Below are 21,924 nucleotides of genomic sequence, written 5' to 3' on the forward strand. Positions count from 1 at the left end.
GTGGCACCATCAAGGAATGCCACCTTTCCAACAAGTCAGTTCGTCAAATTTCTGCCCTGCTAGAGCTGCCACAGTCAACTGTAAGTGCTGTTATTGTGAAGTGGAAACGTCTAGGAGCAACAACAGCTCAGCCACTAAGTGGTAGGCCACACAAGTTCATAGAATGGGACCGCCGAGTGCTGAAGCGCATAGCGTGTAAAAATCGTCTGTCCTCGGTTGCAACACTCACTACCGAGTTCCAAACGGCCTCTGGAAGCAACGTCAGCACAACTGTTCGTCGGAGCTTCATGAAATGGATTTCCTTGGCTGAGCAGCCGCACACAAGCCTAAGATCACCATGCGCAATGCCAAGCGTCGGCTGGAGTGGTGTAAAGCTCGCCGCCATTGGACTCTGGAGCAGTGTAAATGCGTTCTCTTCAGTGATGATTTCACGCTTCACCATCTGGCAGTCCGACGGACGAATGTGGATTTGGCAGATGCCAGGAGAACGCTACCTGCCCGAATACATAGTGCCAACTGTAAAGTTTAGTCGAGGAGTAATAATGGTCTAGGGCTGTTTTTCATGGTTCGGGCTAGGCCCCTTAGTTCCAGTGAAGGGAAATCTTAACGATACAGCACACAATAACATTCTAGAATATTATGTACTTCCAACTTTGTGGCAACAGTTTGGGAAAGGCCCTTTCCTGTTTCAGCAAGACAATGCCCCCGTGCACAAAGCAAGGTCCAAACAGAAATGGTTTGTTGAGATCAGTGTGGAAGAACTTGACTGGCCTACACAGAGCCCTGGCCTCAACCACATCAAACACCTTTGGGATGAATTGGAACGCCGTCTGCGAGTCAGGCCTAATCGCTCAACATCAGTGCCCGACTTCACTAATGCTCTTGCGGCTGAATGGAAGCAAATCCCTACAGCAATGATCCAGCATCTAGTGGAAAGCCTTCCCAGAAGAGTGGAGGCTGTTATAGCAGCAAAGGGAAAACCAACTCCATATTAATGCCCATTATTTTGGAATGAGATGTTCGATGTTTGGGTGTCCACATACTTTTGGTCATGTAGTGTATGTTCCAAATTTCAGGAATGTCCGTTTATGCATTCTTGAGTTTTATTTAGAAAACCCTCAAAATCACGTTGGCGTCTGTCCATCTGCTTAAAATGTGTTGGTGCTTATATCTCAAGGACTATACATTGAAACTTGCTGAAACTTGGAATATACATCGACCCATAGGTCTAGTTAATGGCTTTCAAAACAAATTCCACCTAAATGCTATAGTTTTTGCTTTAAAATTAAATATATATAAATATATATACTTAAATAAATATATAAAAATATATACACACTTGAAAACTCTTCAAAATATTATTACACAAATCTAATCTGCTGGCCAAATGGACTAATGGATAAGGCATCAGACTCATAATCTGGGGGATGTTGATTGAAATCCCATCTGGGTTGAATGTTTTCTTTCATCCTTACTTTTTCAAGTCTTTTATATCGTATTGAATAATGAACAAATAAACATCTTGTACAATGAGCAAATGCGTTTTGTTCGTATTTAAAACGTAATTATTCTTATAATGATGCTGAAATTCAGGTTTGAGTATTGTACCATATCAAATTTCTTATTGTATGGAAATCAAAGGAGGTGCAAAGCGCCCTTTCCTTTTTTTGGGACAGTTTCTCTGTTTGCAACTTTAACATGGGGACTGAAAATTAGTTTGTCGGCTTCTACTGGTATATTGTATATATAAATATACATATATACACACTTTATACCCCTTTATAATACTAGGGCATGCCCGTACTATATATATGCCCGTACTATATATCTATCTAAAATTATATCCCCCCCCTCTATTTACATGAAATGGTTTGGTCCATTCGCAACGCCAAAGCGAACGGCGAACGGCTTGCGAGTACAGTGACAATCCCCCCCCTCTATTTACATGAAATGGTTTCGTCCATTCGCAACGACCACAGAACCCCCCCCTCTATTTACATGGAATGGTTTGGTCCATTCGCAACGCCGGCACACGCGATCGTTCGCTGCTCTCTGATTGGTTGAATCGTTTTTTGGACATAGCTCGGTAAGTAATTGTCCGATTAATATGAAACCTTGAAAAGGCACATCCTCGGGTCCCCAGCAATATACCTGGCAAGTTAAAAGTATATCGGACCCGTGGTTGTCGAGAAACAGCGGTCACAGACAGACAAACGTACAAACGTACAGACAGAGATTACTGGAATTATAGATAGATAGATATATATATATATATATATATATATATATATATATATATATATATATATATATATATATATATATTGTTACGCACACGACTTTGATGTTATGCTGGGCCGAGCGGAATGGCCGCCGTGTTCGCACAAGTTACCCGATTATACTCGAACGTTGGCCAAGTCGCGCTACGCTAGATCAATGAAGGAAAAGGACACAACGGCTGGGATTAAGGCAACGACACAAGGGGTACAGTTCTCAAGACCTCCGGAGGAGGTTATATTAGTTCGGAACGTTTAGATTACAGGGATGAGAGGTACAGCATAGTAAGGTGGGCACTTAAACACGGTCTTATATTAGCCCCGACAGACGACAGATAAACGGGACAAAACTGACTCACACGGGGATTGATGGCAAGGAAGGCGGGTAGTCGATGGCTCAAGGTGCACCTTGGCTCAGGGACAGAATCGACCCGGTCCGGTCCAAAGATGCGGGGAGGTCGCTCAGCGCTCGGAGGTCGCGACTTGTCTTTTCAAGCTGGGGGCGCATCTCACGTCACGTCCGGTAAGTCGCTGCGTATATCCGGCGGGGAGTGACACGCCCTCGGCTCGTTAGCTCCGCCCCAGATGGAATCGGTCCGCCCTTCTTATTGGATGCGGGGGGGTTACCGGCTCCGCCCTTGACGAGGAGCTGACAGCCAGCCCCTTCGTGGTAACCCCGTGGAGCGCATGGGTAATGGCGGCTAACCAAGCCGGAGTGAGGACGCACACTCCCCGCGCCGCCCCCCTCTGTTGTTGTAGTTGTTGTTGTAGTTGTTGTTGTTGTTGTTGTTGTTTTATGGGGAAGATGGGAGGAGGTATGGGGAGGTCCTAAACTCACTACTGGTGCCATACAATCACATTCTGGTGCAACGAAGAGTCAGAATTAATGGAAACGAGTCCGTAACTGACATAGACTAAGAATAACTAGCAAGATGTCCGAAAGTTGTCTACGTGAGATGCGGTGGACCTGGGCACGACATTTAATGGGGGAAAAAGGGGAAGGTCGGTTCTACAGAGTGTTATTTACAGGCAATGGGACTAGGGAATGGGGGATTGGGGATAGTTGGGGAGTATTGGGGAAATAGGGGAATATTTACAAGCGGATATGGAGGCCAAATGCCATATCCGCAACAATATATATATATATATATATATATATATATATATATATATATATATATATATATATATATATATATATTGTTACAGACGCGGTTTTGGATGTTAGTTTACCGAGCGGTTTGGTATGACCGCGTCTGCACAGTTTACCCGATTCCACTCGAACGTTGGCCAAATCGCGCTATGCTAAATCAATTAAGGAAAGGACACAACGGCTGGGTTAGATGACACGACACCAGGGGTACAGTTCTCAAGACCTCCGGAGGAGGTTATAATATTTGTATGCGGAACGTTTAGATTACAAGGACAAGAGGGACAGCATAGGAAGGTGGGCACTTAAACACACTTATCTTATTCCCGACAGACCACAGATAAACGGGACAAGACTGACTCACACAGGGATTGATGGCAAGGAAGGGCAGGTAGTCGATGGACAGCACAAGGTGCACCTTGGCTCAGGGACAGGATCCACACGGTCCGGTCCAGATATGCGGGGAGGTATCGTCGCGCTGGAGATGGCGTCTGGTTCTCTTCAAGCTGGGGGCGCATCTCACGTCACCTCCGGTAAGTGGCTGCGTATATCCAGCGGGGAGTGACACGCCCTCGGCTCGTTAGCTCCGCCCCAGATGGAATCGGCCCGCCGCTTCTTATTGGGTGCGGGGGGGGGGGGGTTACCGGGCTCCGCCCTTGACGAGGAGCTGACAGTCAGCCCCTTCGTGGTAACCCCGTCGGAGCACATGGGCAATGGCGGCTAACCAAGCCGGAGTGAGGACGCACACTCCCCGCGCGCTGTTGTTGTAGTTGTTGTTGTTGTTGTAGTTTCATGAGGAAGATGGGAGGAGGTATGGGGAGGTCCTAAACTCACTACTGGTGCCATACAATCACATTCTGGTGCAACGAAGAGTCAGAATTAATGGAAACGAGTCCTTAACTGACATAGACTAAGAATAACTAGCAAGATGTCCTATAGTTGTCTACGTGAGATGCGGTGAACCTGGGCACGACATTTAATGGGGGGAAAAAGGGGAAGGTCGGTTCTACAGAGTGTTGTTTACAGACAATGGGACTAGGGAATGGGGGATTGGGGATAGTTTGGGAGTATTGGGGAAATAGGGGAATATTTACAAGCGGATATGGATGGAGGCCAAATCCCATATCCGCAACAATATATATGTATGTATGTATGTATGTATGTATGTATGTATGTATGTATGTATGTATGTATGTATGTATGTATGTATGTATGTATGTATGTATATATATATATATATATATATATATATATATATATATATATATATATACACATACATACATACATACATACATACATACATACAGCAATACCCCGTTTTACGCCATTTCGACCTACGTCAAATCCGACTTTACGCCACTCTTCTCGAGTAAATTTCAGTTCAGCGAACGTCATTATGTGCGACTTTACGTCACTCCTACATCATAATAGGAGGACGTGAAAAAAAAAAATTTTTCCTTAAAAATATATTTAAAATAAATAAAATAGTACATAAATTAACAATAAAAGAAGCTAAAAAACTATTTAAAATACAATAAAAAGCACATTTAAAATATTTTTAAAATGTGCGTACAGTATTCTGTACATACGCGTAGCTGCTGGTTCTCATTCAAAACAAAGGCGACGCCATATGCATTTTGTCCTGTGCTGCGGTCACGTGCTTGCTTTGCCTTTCACTGGTATTTTGTGATTATTCCTTTACTGTGTAAAACAACCAACGTAACGTGGCATGACGACATAACGGCGAAACATGACGACGATGCCGGTTCGGACGACCGTACATGGCAGACGTCACGTCACGTCACCGTGCAGAGTGTGCAGTGTCCGCGACGAGGTCAGGCCCCAGGGCCCATGGCCCATGTGAAACGAACGACCGTGTCATGCCACGAGCCGGGGTGCCTCTTCGGGCACCTCGCCGGCATCCGGCGTCGACAAACCGATCGACGTGTGCATGTGCACATGTGCATGGATTTGCAAATGCCTGCCTGTACATCGTCATTTCTGCGTATATCGCATCGTCCAAAAAAAAGAAGCATGCAACTTCGGCCGCTCGAGGAAAGACGGGGCACGCCTACGACTCGGAGGCGAGCGTCGATCCCCGGGGTGGCCGGGTTCACGGAACCCTGAGCACGTTCGTTTGTCACAGACGACACGACATGACCACCGGTGAAACTGCTCGGACACGTTGGGTAAAGCACGCCGTGGTGAAGCGGGCCGCGGAGCCACTCGGCACACAAGCCCGCTCACGGTCGACACGTCCGTGCCGGTCACCCCGTTCGAGGAGAAGACCCGACCGATAGAAAACAATGGAGGGATTCCCGATGGGGAGCAGCAAAGATTCAGGGCGAAGCCGCAGCCTCCTCCAGTTATTTACTCCAGTTTTACGGTGTTTGTCTTCATTTTAAGACATTACGCCCGGTTTACGTCAAAAACCGAGTTACGTCACGGCTTATGGAACCAATTAATGACGTAGGCCGGGGTATTGCTGTATATATATATATATATATATATATATATATATATATATATATATATATATATATATATATATATATATATATATATCTATAATTCCAGTAATCTCTGTGTGTGTGTGTGTGTGTGTGTGTATGTCTGTGTGTCTGTGTGTCTGTGTGTTTGTCTGTGACCGCTGTTTCTCGGCAACCACGGGTCCGATATACTTGAAACTTGCCAGGTATATTGCTGGGGACCTGAGGATGTGCCTTTTCAAGGTTTCATATTAATCGGAGAAGTAGTTACCGAGCTATGTCCAAAAAACGATTCAACCAATCAGAGAGCAGCGAGCTATCACGTGTGCCGAACGTGGCGAACAGACTCTGCCTCGGACGGCACATTTGAGAGCGTATTCATTTATTTCACGTTGGCAAACTATGCTGGCGCTATGTTGGCGTTAAACTATGTTTTAAAACTAATTAAAACTAATTTGCGATTCATCGTAACTGCGATATGCGACCCTCCGGAGCTCCTGTGAGAGCGTGCGTGTGAGAGGACGTCACTTCCGGACTTACGGATAGTCATAGTGACGACGTACTGATGCTGAACGTGGCGAGCAGACGCTGCCTCGGACGGCACATTTGAGAGCGTATTCATTTATTTGACGTTGCAATCTGTGTTGATTGTTGTAAGGTACGATCGATTGTAGTACACGTTTATAATAACTCTGCCGATACAGGCCCGATTAACTGCAGCGCCATCCGAGCTGCGGCGTCGGGACGATACATTCATTGTACGGTCACATCACGCACTTACGGGCACGCCCATGGGCCCATGGGCACGCCCATGCCTGCATGGGCGAAGACATTTTTTTTTTTTTTTTTGGCAAGGAACGGGCACCCACGTACGGGCACGTCCTAGTACATTTAATTCTAACATGTTGTCTCAATGGCTTAAGCCTTAATGGATAAAGCTTCAGACTCCCAAGCTGGTGATTGTGGGATCGAATTGTCTGGTTTGAATATTTTTTCCCCTTACTTTTTCAAGTCTTTTATATCATCTTCAATAAAGTCTTGTACAATGAACAAATGCATTTTGTTCGTATTTAAAATGTATCTTGTGAAAAATGTCAGGGGCATAGAAAAGGCCCCTTTATATGGGATGTGCCAAGTGGCAAACTATAGAAAAGAAGGGACATTCTTGGGTAAAATGTCAGGGGCATAGAAAAGGCCCCTTTATATGGGATGTGCCATGTGGCAAAGTATCGAAAAGAAGGGACATTCCATAGCTTGTAGAAAATGCCAAATAATACAAAATAAGAGGCATCAAAAAATCTCATGTGCATGCTGGACTACCCTTGTGTTCTGAGGAGGAACCAAGTAATGCTCTAGAAAAGTTCATAGAAAGGGGCACCCTACATCTGGGAAATAAAATGCATTTACTTCTTCATGCAGCTGTATGAATCAAATTGGCGCCCTATCCCTAACAATCAACCTAAACTTTGTGTGTCTCATTTTGTTTCAGTTTGCCAATGTGGAGATGTTTACTACGTTTGTGATGGACAGCTGTGGCCCGTACCTGCTCCAAAAGCTGCACAGAAAAGAGTTTGTGGTTCTGCTCATCTGTTTAACTCAAATGATAATGGGAATTCCGTACACCACGCAGGTATGCGTTGTAGTAAGCAGCAACTGACCATATGAACAAAGGTTTACCATTGCATTTTTGTGAATACAACACAAACACTTTAGTTGTAATTTAAACCAACTACATCGTACGATTAGACTCAAAAAGCTGATACTGACAAGCTAGCTAAAGTAGAAATGCATACAGAAATCATAGTGCTACGTTGGAGAGGGTGCAAATTAGGTAGAATGATAAGTTCGCATGGTCTGAGTGTGTTTTTGTAGGTTGAAGCCTTTTTTGTAACCAAGGACCCATCAGATGAAGTTGTCCTGTTGTGTATGCTGAGAGAGGTAGCGTAGAGTAGATTGCAGAGTGTAATTTGTAAATGTCCTCTCTGTAAAGCCAGATAAGGCACCCACACAGGGGAAGGAGGAGTGCATTTAGATGTGTCGGCGCTTCATGTGTGGGCAGATAAACTCCCTACTCTCTCTGGGTGTGGCACGTTTGCCGGACCGACCAAGTGGTGGCTGAGCATGAGTCAATGAAGACAATTGGTCTTTCCTTACCAAAGTATTCTTGTAACCTATTCAGTGTATTAAAACTATGTATACGTGTTTGCTCTTGACTAGTAAGTCCGAACAGATTATCATATTGAGTACATATAGATTATTGTTATGAATTTTGGGGTAGGGCATGTATAGATCCAGGTAGATCTGCGTAGGGATTATGCTCCGGCTGTCGTGATAGGGAACCCCACATGTAATAATAATTCTTCCCCGTGATTGGTGGAAGGAAGGTGAAGGAAGCGAGAAACCGGTTGGCCACCGAACCTATGGGATGACACCAAGAGCACGAAACGCTCGGCTAATGGGAGTGGAGAACGCGTGGGGCGAGCAAGAAGCGACGCACTGGTTGGAGAAGGAGAGCTGACGTCACGAGACGGCCGGTAAAATGTCTTGCAGGCGGACATTTTCTCTCTCAGTTTTTCGATCCCTTTGTGGCAGGACGTTCTCTTCGATTTCGACGCTCTTCCCTTCTTCTCCTGTTGCCTTTGTGCATTCCTCTGCCGTCGAGTCTCTCATCTTGGTTCGGGACAAGCGAGCGATTCCGTGTGGACGGAGCCAGGCACGGCCAGAGGACCGAGCTGCACGTGACCGTTCGAGTCGCGCGGAAGGCCTGTGGCACGCCAGCAGACAAGACTGGGGCAAGCGGGTGGCTCGCTGGGCCTTGTGGAGCACGAACAAGGACGCATCGAGGCCTGGTGAACTGGGACGCATCGAGGCCTGGTGAACTGGGCGCAGCGAGGCCTGCTTCACGCCGACCGGCCTGACGACCGGCCTGCGACAAGCCTGACGATTCCTGACTGCAGACAGAGCACAACGGTTTCTTTTATTAATTCTTCCCTTGTACTTGTTGTTGAAGTGAGGTGTGTGGGATCCCAACCTAGGTCTTAGTTTTTACCATCGCGTTCTTGTTCTCGGGGTCCGGCAATAAAGCCGTTTTTATTTTTGTACATAAATTCAGTTCTGTGTGAGTTATTAATTTGCAGGGTGAAGACGCCTCGCGGGACCGACAGGTAAATCTCCCGCTTCTTCTTCCTCTATCTTTCATCCCCCGCGCATATATATAGTCAAATCCACCATTGAATAACGCCTCAAAGTAAGCTCGATTGCCATTTGTGATTTCCCGGTCTTAACCGAGGGGAATCACGCGACAACTGTTGTCGAGGAGTGGGATTTGAACCCTCTGAATAAATTTGGTGTCCAGAGTGTGGAGAATTTGGAGTAAAATTTTTTATAGAGTGAGGCGATAAATTTTTTGTTATTGTCAATTGGGTTGCGAGACGCGAGCAGTGCGTCTCTAAATTTAAATCGGTTTCTGAGGTAAAAGCGAGCGGGGAAACGCCCTTCTCTCGATGGATGGAGGGGGTGCGTGAAATGGAGGAAAGGACAGAAGGTGCGGGGAGTGTTGGAAGTGGGCCGAATATAGATGGGGAATTGGAGCATAGAGATGGAACCTCCCCTGTCCCAGGCCGGGAAATGAGTGGAACGGCTGGGACACCCGACCGTGTTTGGGATTGATTATTCAGGCAAATTGAGGGAATGAAAAATGAATTAAAGGGAGAGATGGGGGAAATGAAAAATGAAATGCAGGGAATGAGTAATGATATAGGGGGATTGAATGAAAAAATGGATTCCCAAAGGAATGAATTGAAGGACGAAATGGGGGGGGGGGGGGGATGAAAAGGGAATTGAAGGGAGATATGGAGGAAATGAGTGAACGAATGAATAACAAAATGGATGAATAAAAGATTGAAATGAAGGGAATGAATGAGCAAATTAATGCTCAAACCGAAAAAAAATTGATGGATTGAAGGGGGAATTAAAGGGACAAATTAAGGAAATGGAAAACAAAATTGATGGATTGGTGGGGAAGATAGAGGGAATGAATGAACAAATGAATGAACAGGGGAATGAAATAAGGGGAATGAATGAACAATTGGAGGGAAAAATTGGGGAAGTAACACAGCAGCTAGGGGAACGAATTGATGGTAGGTTAGGTTAGTCGGTCCGTTAAGCACCTCCAGGACGAGATTAAGGTGACCCAGGGGACCCTCACCATGAGCCACATTTGAGCACCAGAGACTCCGAAACTGAATACCCAGTTGGTGGGGGTGTTTTGGCCCTGGGCTGGATTTGGACAGAGAGGAATCGGGGAATAGAGTCTCTGGAAAAACAATCCCCCTTGGACATTTTGATGGGTCATGGAGTCTCGAGGCTTTCCTGACACAATTTGAGTGCGTGTCTCAGCTCAATGGTTGGGGGAGAGCGGGAGCGCATGGGGAATCTAGTGGCGACACTGCGGGGGTCAGCCGCAGATGTGTTAAACGTAGTCCCAGAGGGAATATTGACCAGCAAGGCCATCTGCGAGGCTTTGAACCACAGGTATGGGACAGGTGCAAGGTGCGACCTGGTCAGGCCACAGTTGCTACATCGCAGGCAAAAGCCCAACGAGACATTGCAGGAGCTGGCTCAGGATATTTACCAATCTGTGAGGATAGCATACAGAGACCTACCAGCATAGGCGTGGGACAAGCTGGCGGAAGATAAATTTATGGCTGCTCTACCTGACCCCGAGGCCCAGACGCTGGTGGAGTTGCAGGACCAGCCCACGGAGCGGCAGAATGCACGGCGAGACTGACCTTTTTGAGGAAGTTGAACCGCGCATCAGAGAGGGCACCTGTGATGGTACGACAGGCAGAGGTGCGGGATCAGGAGGAGAAGCCAGAGGATACAGTCAAAGGCCGAATGTTAAGGGGGATCAGCCGCCAGCTGACAAATTTGACCGGGGGTAAATTTGCAGGGGGTGAGTCACGGCAGTTTGGTCCAGGTTTGCCATCAGGATGGCCTGATTTTCTTCGGGTTGTGCCGGGAGTAAAGAGTGTTCCGCCTGGGTACCAGAGGGGTCCGTTCATGGGGGCTTGTTTTAGATGTGGGAGAAGTGGGCACAAACAGAGGGACTGTCGGCAACCACCTCCTCACAGGCTTTACAGCCCAGAAAGGAGGGGGCCCCCAGTGGGACCACAGGTGCCAGAAAGAGGACCACCACCTAGGCCTGGGCCTGTCACAATAGAGTGTTTGGGAAACTAGAACGAGCCGAGCATACGGGGCCATGCGCGGCTCGCAAGTGTGTGGAGAAGCGCACTCCTTTGGTGAAAGTAGTGAACTGCGGAAAAATTGGCACAGGTAATCTAAGGGTCAGATGCAAAATTGAGGGAGAGTTTTGTGAGACTGTGGTGGACACTGGAGCCAGTGACACCATTATCAATTCGAGTGTGCTAGACCAGAGTGTTGGAGGCTGAGATAAAATTGATAGGGTAGGACACAGCCTTCAACTGGATACGGGGGCGATTGGGATTGGGCACCAATATTGGGACGTGGAGTGGTGAGGATGGAGTTGGGTGGTCTGGAGGTCAGCGTGGTGGCATGGGTGGCCGAGGTGTGCGATCAGTGTCTGCTGGGATTGAGTTTCCAGGTGGAACACGACTGCCAACTTGACCTTGGGCATGTCATATGTGGTTGGGCACTGAGAGGCTGCAGTTGGTGGGACTTGGGGATGACGAGGAGGTGCAGGGGACGTGGCTGGAGGTGCCACACACTGTGACCGTGCCTCACAGGTCCGAGGGAGTGGTTATGGCGGAGTTAGCAGCAGGTGCTCAACCCATTGGCCAGCTGGGGCTAGTGGAGTCGTGGTCCTCACAGGGAACCGAGGGATTGATGGTGGGTCGCACCCTCGTAGACACCCATGGGCCTATGTTGGCAGTTCGGCTACTCAACTTGTCCAATAGCCCTCGCACTGTAAGGGGCGGAGCCATCATAGCCAAATGCAGTGGTGTAGTAGAGGTCACCAGAGGAAGTGGATCCACATGCTTGCCAGTACAGCCGGAAAGAGGGGAAAATTTGGGGAAATGTGATTGGCCAGAGGGAGTGCGGGACATGATGACATGCTCTGAAGAGGGCCTAACATCGGAGCAGGTAGAGACATTGCACAATTTGGTTGGTAAGAACTTGGATGTATTCTCTCTCTCTTCCGAGGATGTTGGACGCACGAGCCTTGTCAGGCACCAAATTAGTACTGGTGAGGCTCGGCCTGTTCGCCAAACGCCACGTCGACTCCCTTTTGCTAAGAAAGAGGAGGCAGAAGAACAGGTGAGAAAAATGGAAAAAGCCGGATTTATCGAGCCCTTGGTGAGTCCTTGGGTGTCACCCATTGTGCTGGTGAAAAAGAAGGATGGGACCACTCGGTTCTGTGTGGATTATCGCCAGCTCAATCACGTGACGCTCAAAGACTCGAATCCCATGCCAAGGATTGATGACTTCCTTGATGCCGTTTCAGGCTCAAAATGGTTTTCGACATTGGATTTAAAGAGTGGTTATTGGCAGGTGGAGATGGATAAAGAGGCTAGAGAGAAAACAGCGTTCACCATAAGAAAAGGTCTCTGGCAGTTTGTTGTCATGTCTTTTCTTTTGGATTGTGCAATGGGCCTGCCACGTTTGAGAGTCTGATGGAACGTGTTTTAATTGGTTTACCGTGGCAGACTTGCCTTGTCTATTTGGATGACGTATTGGTCCACGCTTCGACATTTGAACATGCTGCTAAAAATTTGTCAGAGGTATTTGAGAGGTTAAGGGATGCTGGGTTGAAATTGAATCCGAGCAAGTGTGAAATTTTCAGAAGAGAGGTGACTTACCTGGGTCACGTTATTAGCGAGAGCAGCGTGGTCACTGACCCTGCAAAGGTAAAATCTGTAAAAGAGTGGCCCGCCCCAAAAAATGTAAGGGAAGTCAGATGATTTTTGGGCCTCTGGTCTTACTTCAGGAGATTTGTGGCAAATGTCGCAGAAATTGCAAGACCCTTGCACAAATTGACAGAGAAAGGAGCCAGATTCATATGGTCAGACAGCTGCATCGAGGCATTCAGTCACTTAAAACAACGTCTGGTAGAGGCCACAGTTTTGGCATACCTGACGGTTGATGGCAGTTACAGCCTGGACACAGATGCAAGCCAGGAAGGGTTGGGAGCTGTGTTGTCACAAATGCAACAGGGAGTCGAGAGGGTTATTGCGTATTACAGTCAGGCACTTTCGAGGTCCAAACAAAATTATTGCGTTACCCGCAAATAACTATTGGCCCTATTGTCTGCAGTTGGACACTTTCACCCTCACCTTTATGGGAGGGAGTTTGTGATCCGAGTGGATCATGCCTCCTTGCAATGGCTTATTCAGTTCAAAGAGAGGCTGCAGTAGTATAATTTCACTGTGCAACATCGCCCGGCAAAGCACATGCCAATGCAGACGCTCTCTCTCGGTGACCCTGTTGGGAGGTACAGTGCAAATTTTGTGACAGGCAGGAAGCCAAGGATCCAATTGGGCAGGATCAAATTGATGCATGCCGATATGCAGCGAGAGTGACCAGGCAAACTTTGCCACAACCCCCACATGAATTGGGCGATGTGAATTGGCGAGAGTCAAAGGGAGGATCCTGTTTTGGGGACCCGTTTTCATTGGCTAGAGGAGGACAAAAGACCTTCTAATGAGGAGATTGCTCCACACGGGGCACAGGTAAAGGCCTATTGGGCACAGTGGCAGATGTTGGGTTTGAAAGAAGGCCATTTGTTTAGGAAATGGGTCACACCAACGGGCGATGTAGCTTCCTGGTTGATAATTGTACCAAACAAATTGAAGGAAGTGGTAATGGGGCAATTGGGGCACATACATGGGACTAGGACAATGGGACATTTGGGCGTGGCCAAAACTTTGTCCAAATTGCGGCAGAGGTTCTACTGGGTGAATTCGGGCAGAGACATTCAAGATTGGGTGAGATCCTGCGACCTCTGCCACGGTAAGAAGGGACCCCCACGCGCAAGGCCCCACTCCAGGTGTATAACGTAGGAGCACCACTTGAGCGGGTTGCAGTAGATGTGGTGGGGCCTCTTCCAGCCACCCGCCAAGGGAACCGGTACATTATGGTGGCAATGGACTACTTTACGAAGTGGCCAGAAGCCTACCCATTGCCCAACCAGGAAGCTCGGCTGGTAGCTCGGGTTCTAGTTGAGGGATTCTTCTCCCAATTTGGCGTTCCCAGGGAGCTACACACCGACCAGGGCCGGAACTTTGAATCTGCGATCCTGCTGTCGGTGTGCGAGCTCCTCCAAATTCATAAGACCAGGACGACCCCTCTTAGGCTTCAATCGGATGGGATGGTGGAGAGGTTTAACCAGACCCTTTTGTCGCAATTGGCCCTCTTTACATCCGAAAACCAGCAGGATTGGGACGAGCACCTTCCCTTTTTTTTTTCTTTTTTTGTATACTGAATCGAGGCTCGTGGAAGAGCTAACATTTATTTCACAAACAAATCAACCAGACAAACAAAACATACAAAAAGAGAGAGTGGAAGACAAGATGGGGAGAGGAGGGGAAGCACACAAACACAACACCTGAGAGCAGGGAGAAGCGCGGGAGGGAGAGGGCTTGGGGGGAGGAGGCGTGGGAAGGGGGCGGCGGAGGGGGGGAGAGGTGTAAAACACAAGGAGACCAAGGACTTCCAGGACAGAAGTTGGTATTTCAAAAAAGTGTAGGATTTTGGGTGAAATTAGCGGGGGTAGAAAAGATCAAGGTTTTGGATGGGGGAAGATAAGAGATGGTGGTGAACAGCTGTTTTAAAGACCTGAAGGGTGGAGTGGGATTGAAGAGGGTGAGGGAGTTTGTTCCAAAGGTGGGAGAAAAGAGGAATGAAGGAGTGAAGGTCAGCAGAAAGTCTTGATTTTGGCAGTTTAACCATAAGAGGGTTGCAGGCAGATCTTGTGCGACCTGCAGGAATATTTGGGGGACAGAGCCCAGAGAGAGCTGGGGGGGCAAGGCCAGAGAGGAGTCGGTAGAAGACGGAAAGACCACAAACCTGCCTGCGGTGAGTGAGTGAAAGGCCCTTGGAGTTAGCTTCATTGCGAGATTCCAATGATTCTGAACGCTTTGCTTTCAACAGCGTGGAGGAGCTAGGTATGAGGCAGGAGCACCAGCCCAGAGGGGAGAGCAGTATTCCATTGAGCTGTGGATGAAAGCCTTGTATGTGGTGAGGAGCTCAGGTGTGCCAAGGAAGGACTTCGCACGACGGAGGATGCCCAGTCGGCGACTGGCTTTGGAGGCCAGATTTGAAATGTGGTTTTCCCAGGAAAGATCATGGCAGATAGTGAGACCCAAAAGCTTGAGTGACAGAACTTCTTGGAGAGGATTATTCAGAAAGTGGATGGGAGGGTTGTCCAGTCGGTCTTTTCGGAGAGACATCGTAAGAGTGTAAGATTTGTCAGGATTGAAAGACATGTTCCACTTGTTTGCCCAGTCTGTGATTTTGACCAGGTCTGCAGAGAGTGTGGAGGCTGCAGACTGCCGATCTGAGGGATGAGGAATGGAGCAACAGAGTAGAGTCGTCAGCAAAGAGATAGAGAGGATTTTCAAGAGAGTCAGAGAGATCATTGATGAAGACCAGAAAAAGCACAGGGCCCAGGACACTGCCATGGGGAACTCCAGCCTGAACGGGAAGAGGAGATGAGAGAAACCCATTCAGGGCCACACGTTGCCTACGACTAGAGAGGAAGTCCGCCAGCCATGCGTGGAGATTTCCATGGATACCAAAGGAGGAGAGTTTGGTGAGCAGAGCGGGGTGCCAGACCGTATCGAAGGCACGTGATATGTTAAGGGAGACAGCTCTAATTTCCTGTTTGGCATTGAGGACCTCCATCCATTGTTGATGGATGGATGTTGTTGGATGTATGTTGATGTTGATGTTGCCCTTTGTATTGATGGCATACCGGACCGCACAGCATGCGACCACTCGGTGCACTCCCACCTTGTTGATGTTCAGTAGGGAGATGTGAGTCCCCACAGATTTGTTGATGGGACCATCACCAGAGGAACCGGGTGAAGCATCTGTGGAAAGCTATGCAACCAATTTGAAAAGGAGCATAGAAAAGGCTCACGAGTTTGCGAGGAAGCAAATTGGCTTGGCTTCCTCGCATATGAAATTGCGGTTTAACGCTCGGGCACACTCACCTCGTTTCCTTCCCGGAGACCTTATTTGGCTCCACTGGCCCCGGAGGAGGAAGGGTGTGTGTCCAAAACTCACCTCACCCTGGAAGGGGCCGGGGTGGTGCTTCGGCAGGTGACTGATATGGTGTTCAAAATTCAGATGGGCCCGCATGCCTTTCCACAGATAGTTCAAGGGGATAGATTGAGCCCCTACATGGGTCGGGGGGCTCCTGGGTGGATCGGAAGGGTGAGGGGGAAATTAGGTGTGGTGGATGGCACTCTTGGACCCGACCAACCTGCAACTACCTGCACTTGAGGTAAGTGCTGGGATGTGTACTGTCCCAGGCTTCAGGACTTGCTAATTAAATTGGGGACATGTAATTTGGAGTAGGGGGCGGGTGAGAGTGATGGCATGGCCGGTGAGGGGGATGGAATGTGTGCCGCACAGTGTCTTGTGGGTGGCGTTTGTTTTTATGTGGAGGTTATGCGTTTTCATGTGGTCAGGAGAATGTAAATTGAAAGAGGAGTGATTGTTTTGAAATGTGCAATTTAAATGTGAATTGGGGATTTCACATACTGGCAGGCCATGGCAAAAACTTTTTGTAACATCTTCTCATGGAAATATGTGTTGGAGAATTGAATGTCAGTGGGGGACGAAATGTGTTCTGTGGATTTTGAGGGTGGGGAAGGTGTGCGTGTCCGCAGGTACAGATCAAGCTCTAGAGGAGCGATGACTGTGGCTCCCCTCTGCGGCAATTACCCCTGGCAGCCAGTGGTATCTGGAAATTGGAGCCCGTCGGTGGTGGGGTCTGTTTCCCAAAGGTGAAAGAGACTCCCGGCGACCCGTGAGCTGCAAGGAAGCAGGAGGCAACGGAGCCTGTTGTGTGGAGACCCCTAACGGCGGGGTAACAGCGAAAAGAGCTGTTTGGCTGTCACGGGCCAAGAGGTAAAGAGGGGGGGGGGGGGCAATGAAGTTGTAAGTCGAGTGACTTGTTATTGGGACTGCGGGCACCACAGCCTGAAGCGCCCCCACCATCTTGCTTATGCGGTACTTCCCCGCTGCCTAGTAGAGAAACGCACACACGAATATAAGATTTATGCCATGGTCCTGCATGGGGGGGGGGGGGGGGGGTGGGTGAAATAAGTGCTTGCAATGATTTTTGTGTCTTGATGACTTTTGGAATGTGTATGAGTGGTTTTTTTTTTTTGGTTTTTTTTGTATACTGAATCGAGGCTCGTGAAAGAGCTGACATTTACTTCACAAACAAATCAACCAGACAAACAAAATATATAAAAAGAGGGAGCAGAAGACAAGAGAAGGGGAAGCACACAAACACTTGAGGGCACACAACATTTAAGAGCAGGGAGATGTGTGGGAGGGAGAGGGATTGGGGGGAGGAGGCGTGGGAAGGGGGGGGGGGGTGGGAGAAGTATAAAACACAAGGACACCAAGGACTTCCAGGACAGAAGTTGGTATTTCAAAAAAGTGGAATTGGGGTGAAATTAGCGGGGATAGAAAAGATCAAGGTTTTGGATGGGGGAAGATAAAAGATGGTGGTGAACAGCTGTTTTAAAGACCTGGAGGGTGGAGTGGGATTGAAGAGAGTGAGGGAATTTGTTCCAGAGGCGGGAGAAAAGAAGAATGAAGGAGTGAAGGTGAGCAGAGAGTCTTGATTTTGGCAGTTTAACCATAAGAGGGTTGCAGGCAGATCGTGTGCGACGTGCAGGAATATTTTGCGGGACAGAGTCCAGAGAGAGCTGGGGGGGCAAGGCCAGAGAGGAGTCGGTAGAAGACGGAAAGACCACCAACCTGCCTGCAGTGAGTGAGTGAGTGAGAGGCCCTTGGAGGTAGCTTCATCGCAGGAGATTCCAATGATTCTGAATGCTTTGGTTTCAACAGCGTGAAGACGAACTAGGTGTGAGGCAGGAGCACCAGCCCAGAGGGGAGAGCAGTATTCCATTGAGCTGCGGATGAAAGGTTATGGGTTATGGTTATGGGTTTGTGTTGCATGAATGTGAGCAAAAATCCACCGAGCCATGCCACTCACCTGTAACACCAGGACAGGGCCCGTATAAATTTGGGGTGCATTAGGGATGGCCCCCCGCAGGTAACGTCGAGTCTTCTACCATCCACCGGGGGACGCGGTCTGTAGGATGAGGTTGTATAAATGTTCATTAGAATTTTTGAAGTTTTGCAAGTTTTCGGTTAAGTTGTGGTTAAGTTAGGTTTGCATGTTGTTGTTTGTTTCCTCCCTCCCCAGGAACTACCAGTAAGAATTTTTGTAAATATTTTAAATGCATTGTTTAAGAGGAAAGCATGTCATGGAGAATAGGCAGGTAGCTTCGGCTCACTTCCCACAGCCCTCCTGATTTATTTCATAGGTTAATTAAGTGTGAGACAGTAAGTGTTAAGACTGGAATGGTAGCACCTGTAGTGAACCTAGCAGGGGCTACGGTTCCAGAGAGGGGGGGGGTGGGGGGGGCTGTGTTATGAATTTTGGAGGAGGGCATATATAGATCCAGGTAGATCTGCATAGGTATTATGCTCCAGCTGTTGTGATAAGGAACCCCACATGTAATAAGTGCTGTGTTAGGCGGTTTGTTCGGATTAAGGTGTGTCTGTGGTGGCAGTGATGGGGGTACTCAAATACTCCCAGCGCTGTTACGCCAGAATAATGAGTATTTCCCCCCGCTATGCACTCCCAATCCTCTGGAGGGCAGTCTGAGACCATATCTGAGAGTGTCTGAGACGGTCTGAGACGGGTGACACCGTCACAATTTCGGTCTTCGAGGCCGGCCGATAGGCAAAGTGTGACCGGAAGGGACGAGGTTCTCCTGACCACGTCGCCCTTGACTTGGTTTGTCCGCACAATGTGGGCGCTTTCAGGATGAACTTTAGCCGGGGAGCGTTTGGGCGCCCCGGTCTGATACTGCCGCCCACGCGCAGAACAACTTGTGAGTGCACGTGGGTCCCGGCGGTCCCACTGGCCTAGCGCTACCATGTTTAGACAGCGAACTCCGTCCCCGGGCACCGGCACCTACTCCCGGAAGTTTGAGAGATCAGCAGTGCCGGGCACGGTAGGACACCCGCGGAGCCCCGGCGGACCGGGGACGCGCGAGCCTACGCGTTAGCGTGCTTCGGCGGAATCAACGGCTTCGGCCACGGCCGGGCCGATACTCGGCCCGGTCGCCCAGAAATGAACTGGTTCGACGCCCGCGCTAGAGAGGTCGCGGGCGACTGAGATGTATTAACAAATTAGTTAATTAATTTGAGACGTCCGATTTCTAGTGTTTGGAAATTTGGAAGAGCTTGACCATAGCCTTTCCCTTGCGAGGGCAAGGAGGAACTTAACACTTGACACTTAAGCTTAGTTTGAAGTACACCCTCCCAGCGCTCCCGGTGGGACGGCAGGGCAACCAGAAGGGACGAGGTTCTCCTGACCACGTGGCCCTCGATCTGGGAAGCGAGAGGCGTTCCATTAGTGGACGCGCCCCTCACGCCCGACTTTTGGGCGGCCCCGGCAGGCCGTTTGTTTTGACGTTCCGTGACAGGCCCCGCACCCCTCCGACCGGAATGAATCCCGGTGTCCCGATCCGAACCTTCAGAGCGGGCCGGCTGGGGAGTGCCAAGCACCCCGTACCTGCACTTTCCGTCCCTGCGGTCCCAAATAGCGGAACCACCCGAATACCACTTTATTCGACAAAATGAGGTGCGGCCTACAGCCTTAGAAAACCAACCCTATAGGGTTAGAAAACCAACCTCCAACGACAGGTATTGACTTATATAGGGTTGGGAGGGTGATGGGTGATGGGAGATGGGAGGGTGATGGGGGAGGGTGATGGGGGAGGGTGATGGGGGAGGGTGATGGGAGGGTGCAATAATCCGGTGCAATAATCGAAAACCGATTCAAAATGGCCCCTCGCTACGATTTTCCACGATCACATTTTATTTTCACCACTTCAAATCGACCGAATTTCACCAAATAAGATACCACATTCGATGCACTGATGTCATTTTTACGGCAAAAGTGAAAACAGATTTTAATTTGGAAATAAAACGAAAGCGTGCACAATGGACCCATTCGTGCCGCGTGACGCGGTGACGTCATCGCGCTTCCACCTTAAAAGACTTATTTGATATAAGTTAATATTTTGATATAAGCCTTAGAAAACCAACCCTATAGAAGTCAATATCTCCAACGACAGAGGTGCGCATTCGTGCCGCGTGACGTGGTGACGTCATCGCGCTTTCATCTTAAAAGACATTTGATATAAGTTAATATTTTGATATAAGCCTTAGAAAACCAACCCTTTCGAAGTCAATACCTCCAACGACACAGGTGCGCATTCGTGCCGCGTGACGTGGTGACGTCATCGCGCTTTCATCTTAAAAGACATTTGATATAAGTTAATATTTTGATTTTAGCCTTAGAAAACCAACCCTATAGAAGTCAATACCTCCAACGATTTTTCGGGTGACACCGTCACAATTTCGGTCTTCGAGGCCGGCCGACTGAGACAAAATGCAATTTTATACCAGACGACCTCCCCGTGAGGGGTCCACGCGGGGCGGGAGGCAGACATGTTTGTATATTGTCTCTCTGTCTCCCCACCAGCCACGATCGCTGTGAAGGCCAAAATATTGTAAGCATTTCTCCCTCCAAAATCAATTGTTATTCCTCTATGGTGGTCAAGCATTCTTGTCTTTCTCCCAATGTCCTTGACTCTCTCTCCCAAGCTGGCTCGGCTAACTCTTTGATTTCTCAGTATGGGATGAGGGGAGGGGATGAGGGGGGGGGGGTTGGGGGTGGAATGGTGTGGACTATGTATATGACCGGGTGTGGCCGAATAACTTTTAGATTTCATTGTATGGCATCGAGGCAGTCTCTTGTGAGAGGGGGACTGTCCCCTTGGCTCATAGACTGAAATATTCCATGCACATATTAGTGATTCTATAATAAACCTCTTGTGGAACAGTTCCAGTGCTTCCTGGGTTTCTTCCTGAGGAATTGGGGAAACGGGGGGTGCTGGGTGCTGCCACCACATATGTTCATCCCCATTACGAGGAATGGGGCATGTTAAGTAGTTATAGGGATCACATAAATTCTTTTGTACGTCGTTCCCTCTGTGATCATCCATTTGTCCCATATGACAACACACCAATAGACATTAGTTAGCCCTAGAGTCCCTTTATACAGAGAGTTACGACAACTGAGAATACGCCGCCATTTTGGGGCCAATTGTGCGGAACCACTGAACCGGCACATGCACAGTGCACTATGAGCTTTGCGTGTATTGGAGAGTGGGCATTACAAAAAAGTCTTAAACATTAAACAAAATTGTAAAACAACATAGGCCTACTTACAAGAACTTGACGATCTCTGAAGTTGTGGGTCAGCAGCATAGCTATGGTCTACAAGGAGAGATGTCTCATGTTGCTTGGGTGGACACATTTCTTTTGTAGGCCGGTCACGCTTTTTTGGAGACTTTCGTGACTTTGTGGTCCTTCGATGGCAAAAAATGGTAGGCACTGCAGAATTCTTCAGCTTCATTTTCTGATCGGCACGTCCACATTCAAACTGACGAGGATCAAAATGTGCCTGTTTATCAAGAAAGAAGAAGAAATAGAAAGAAATATGTATTCAAGATTGTCTAGGCTGCATCCCATTACAGGTTAATAATTCAATTTGTTAACCCGTTCTCTACGGGAACCGGGTGCTCCCTGTGTTAAAGGAATACAATACATGGGACTGAACAGTAACCTGACCTACCTCGCAAAGCTTTGAAGACGAAGCCGGCTTCCAGCCCACACGGCTGACTTTATTCTCCCATATTTT

General features: G+C 48.4%; 2 protein-coding genes across 19 annotated transcripts in view; one reads left to right on the forward strand and one right to left on the reverse strand.

Moving 5' to 3' along the window:
• LOC137439459 (multidrug and toxin extrusion protein 1-like) overlaps window positions 1-21,924 on the reverse strand; it is a 649,989-nt gene that overhangs the window by 355,727 nt on the left and 272,338 nt on the right. The window lies entirely within an intron of this gene.
• The window catches only part of LOC137439463 (sodium- and chloride-dependent GABA transporter ine-like), a 234,626-nt gene that overhangs the window by 165,448 nt on the left and 47,254 nt on the right, over window positions 1-21,924 (forward strand). For all 9 annotated transcript variants that reach the window (XR_013621313.1, XR_013621316.1, XR_013621315.1 and 6 more), the window contains one exon: window positions 7,408-7,548. Coding sequence is in view for 3 of the 9 variants with exons in the window: in XM_078767908.1 (XP_078624034.1) it covers window positions 7,408-7,548 (141 nt within the window). In the remaining 6 variants the exon portion in view is untranslated. The remainder of the gene's footprint in view (window positions 1-7,407; window positions 7,549-21,924) is intronic.

The sequence above is a fragment of the Myxine glutinosa genome, chromosome 14 (assembly GCF_964187855.1).
Source record: "Myxine glutinosa chromosome 14, kmMyxGlut1.1, whole genome shotgun sequence".
NCBI classification, from domain to species: domain Eukaryota; kingdom Metazoa; phylum Chordata; class Myxini; order Myxiniformes; family Myxinidae; genus Myxine; species Myxine glutinosa.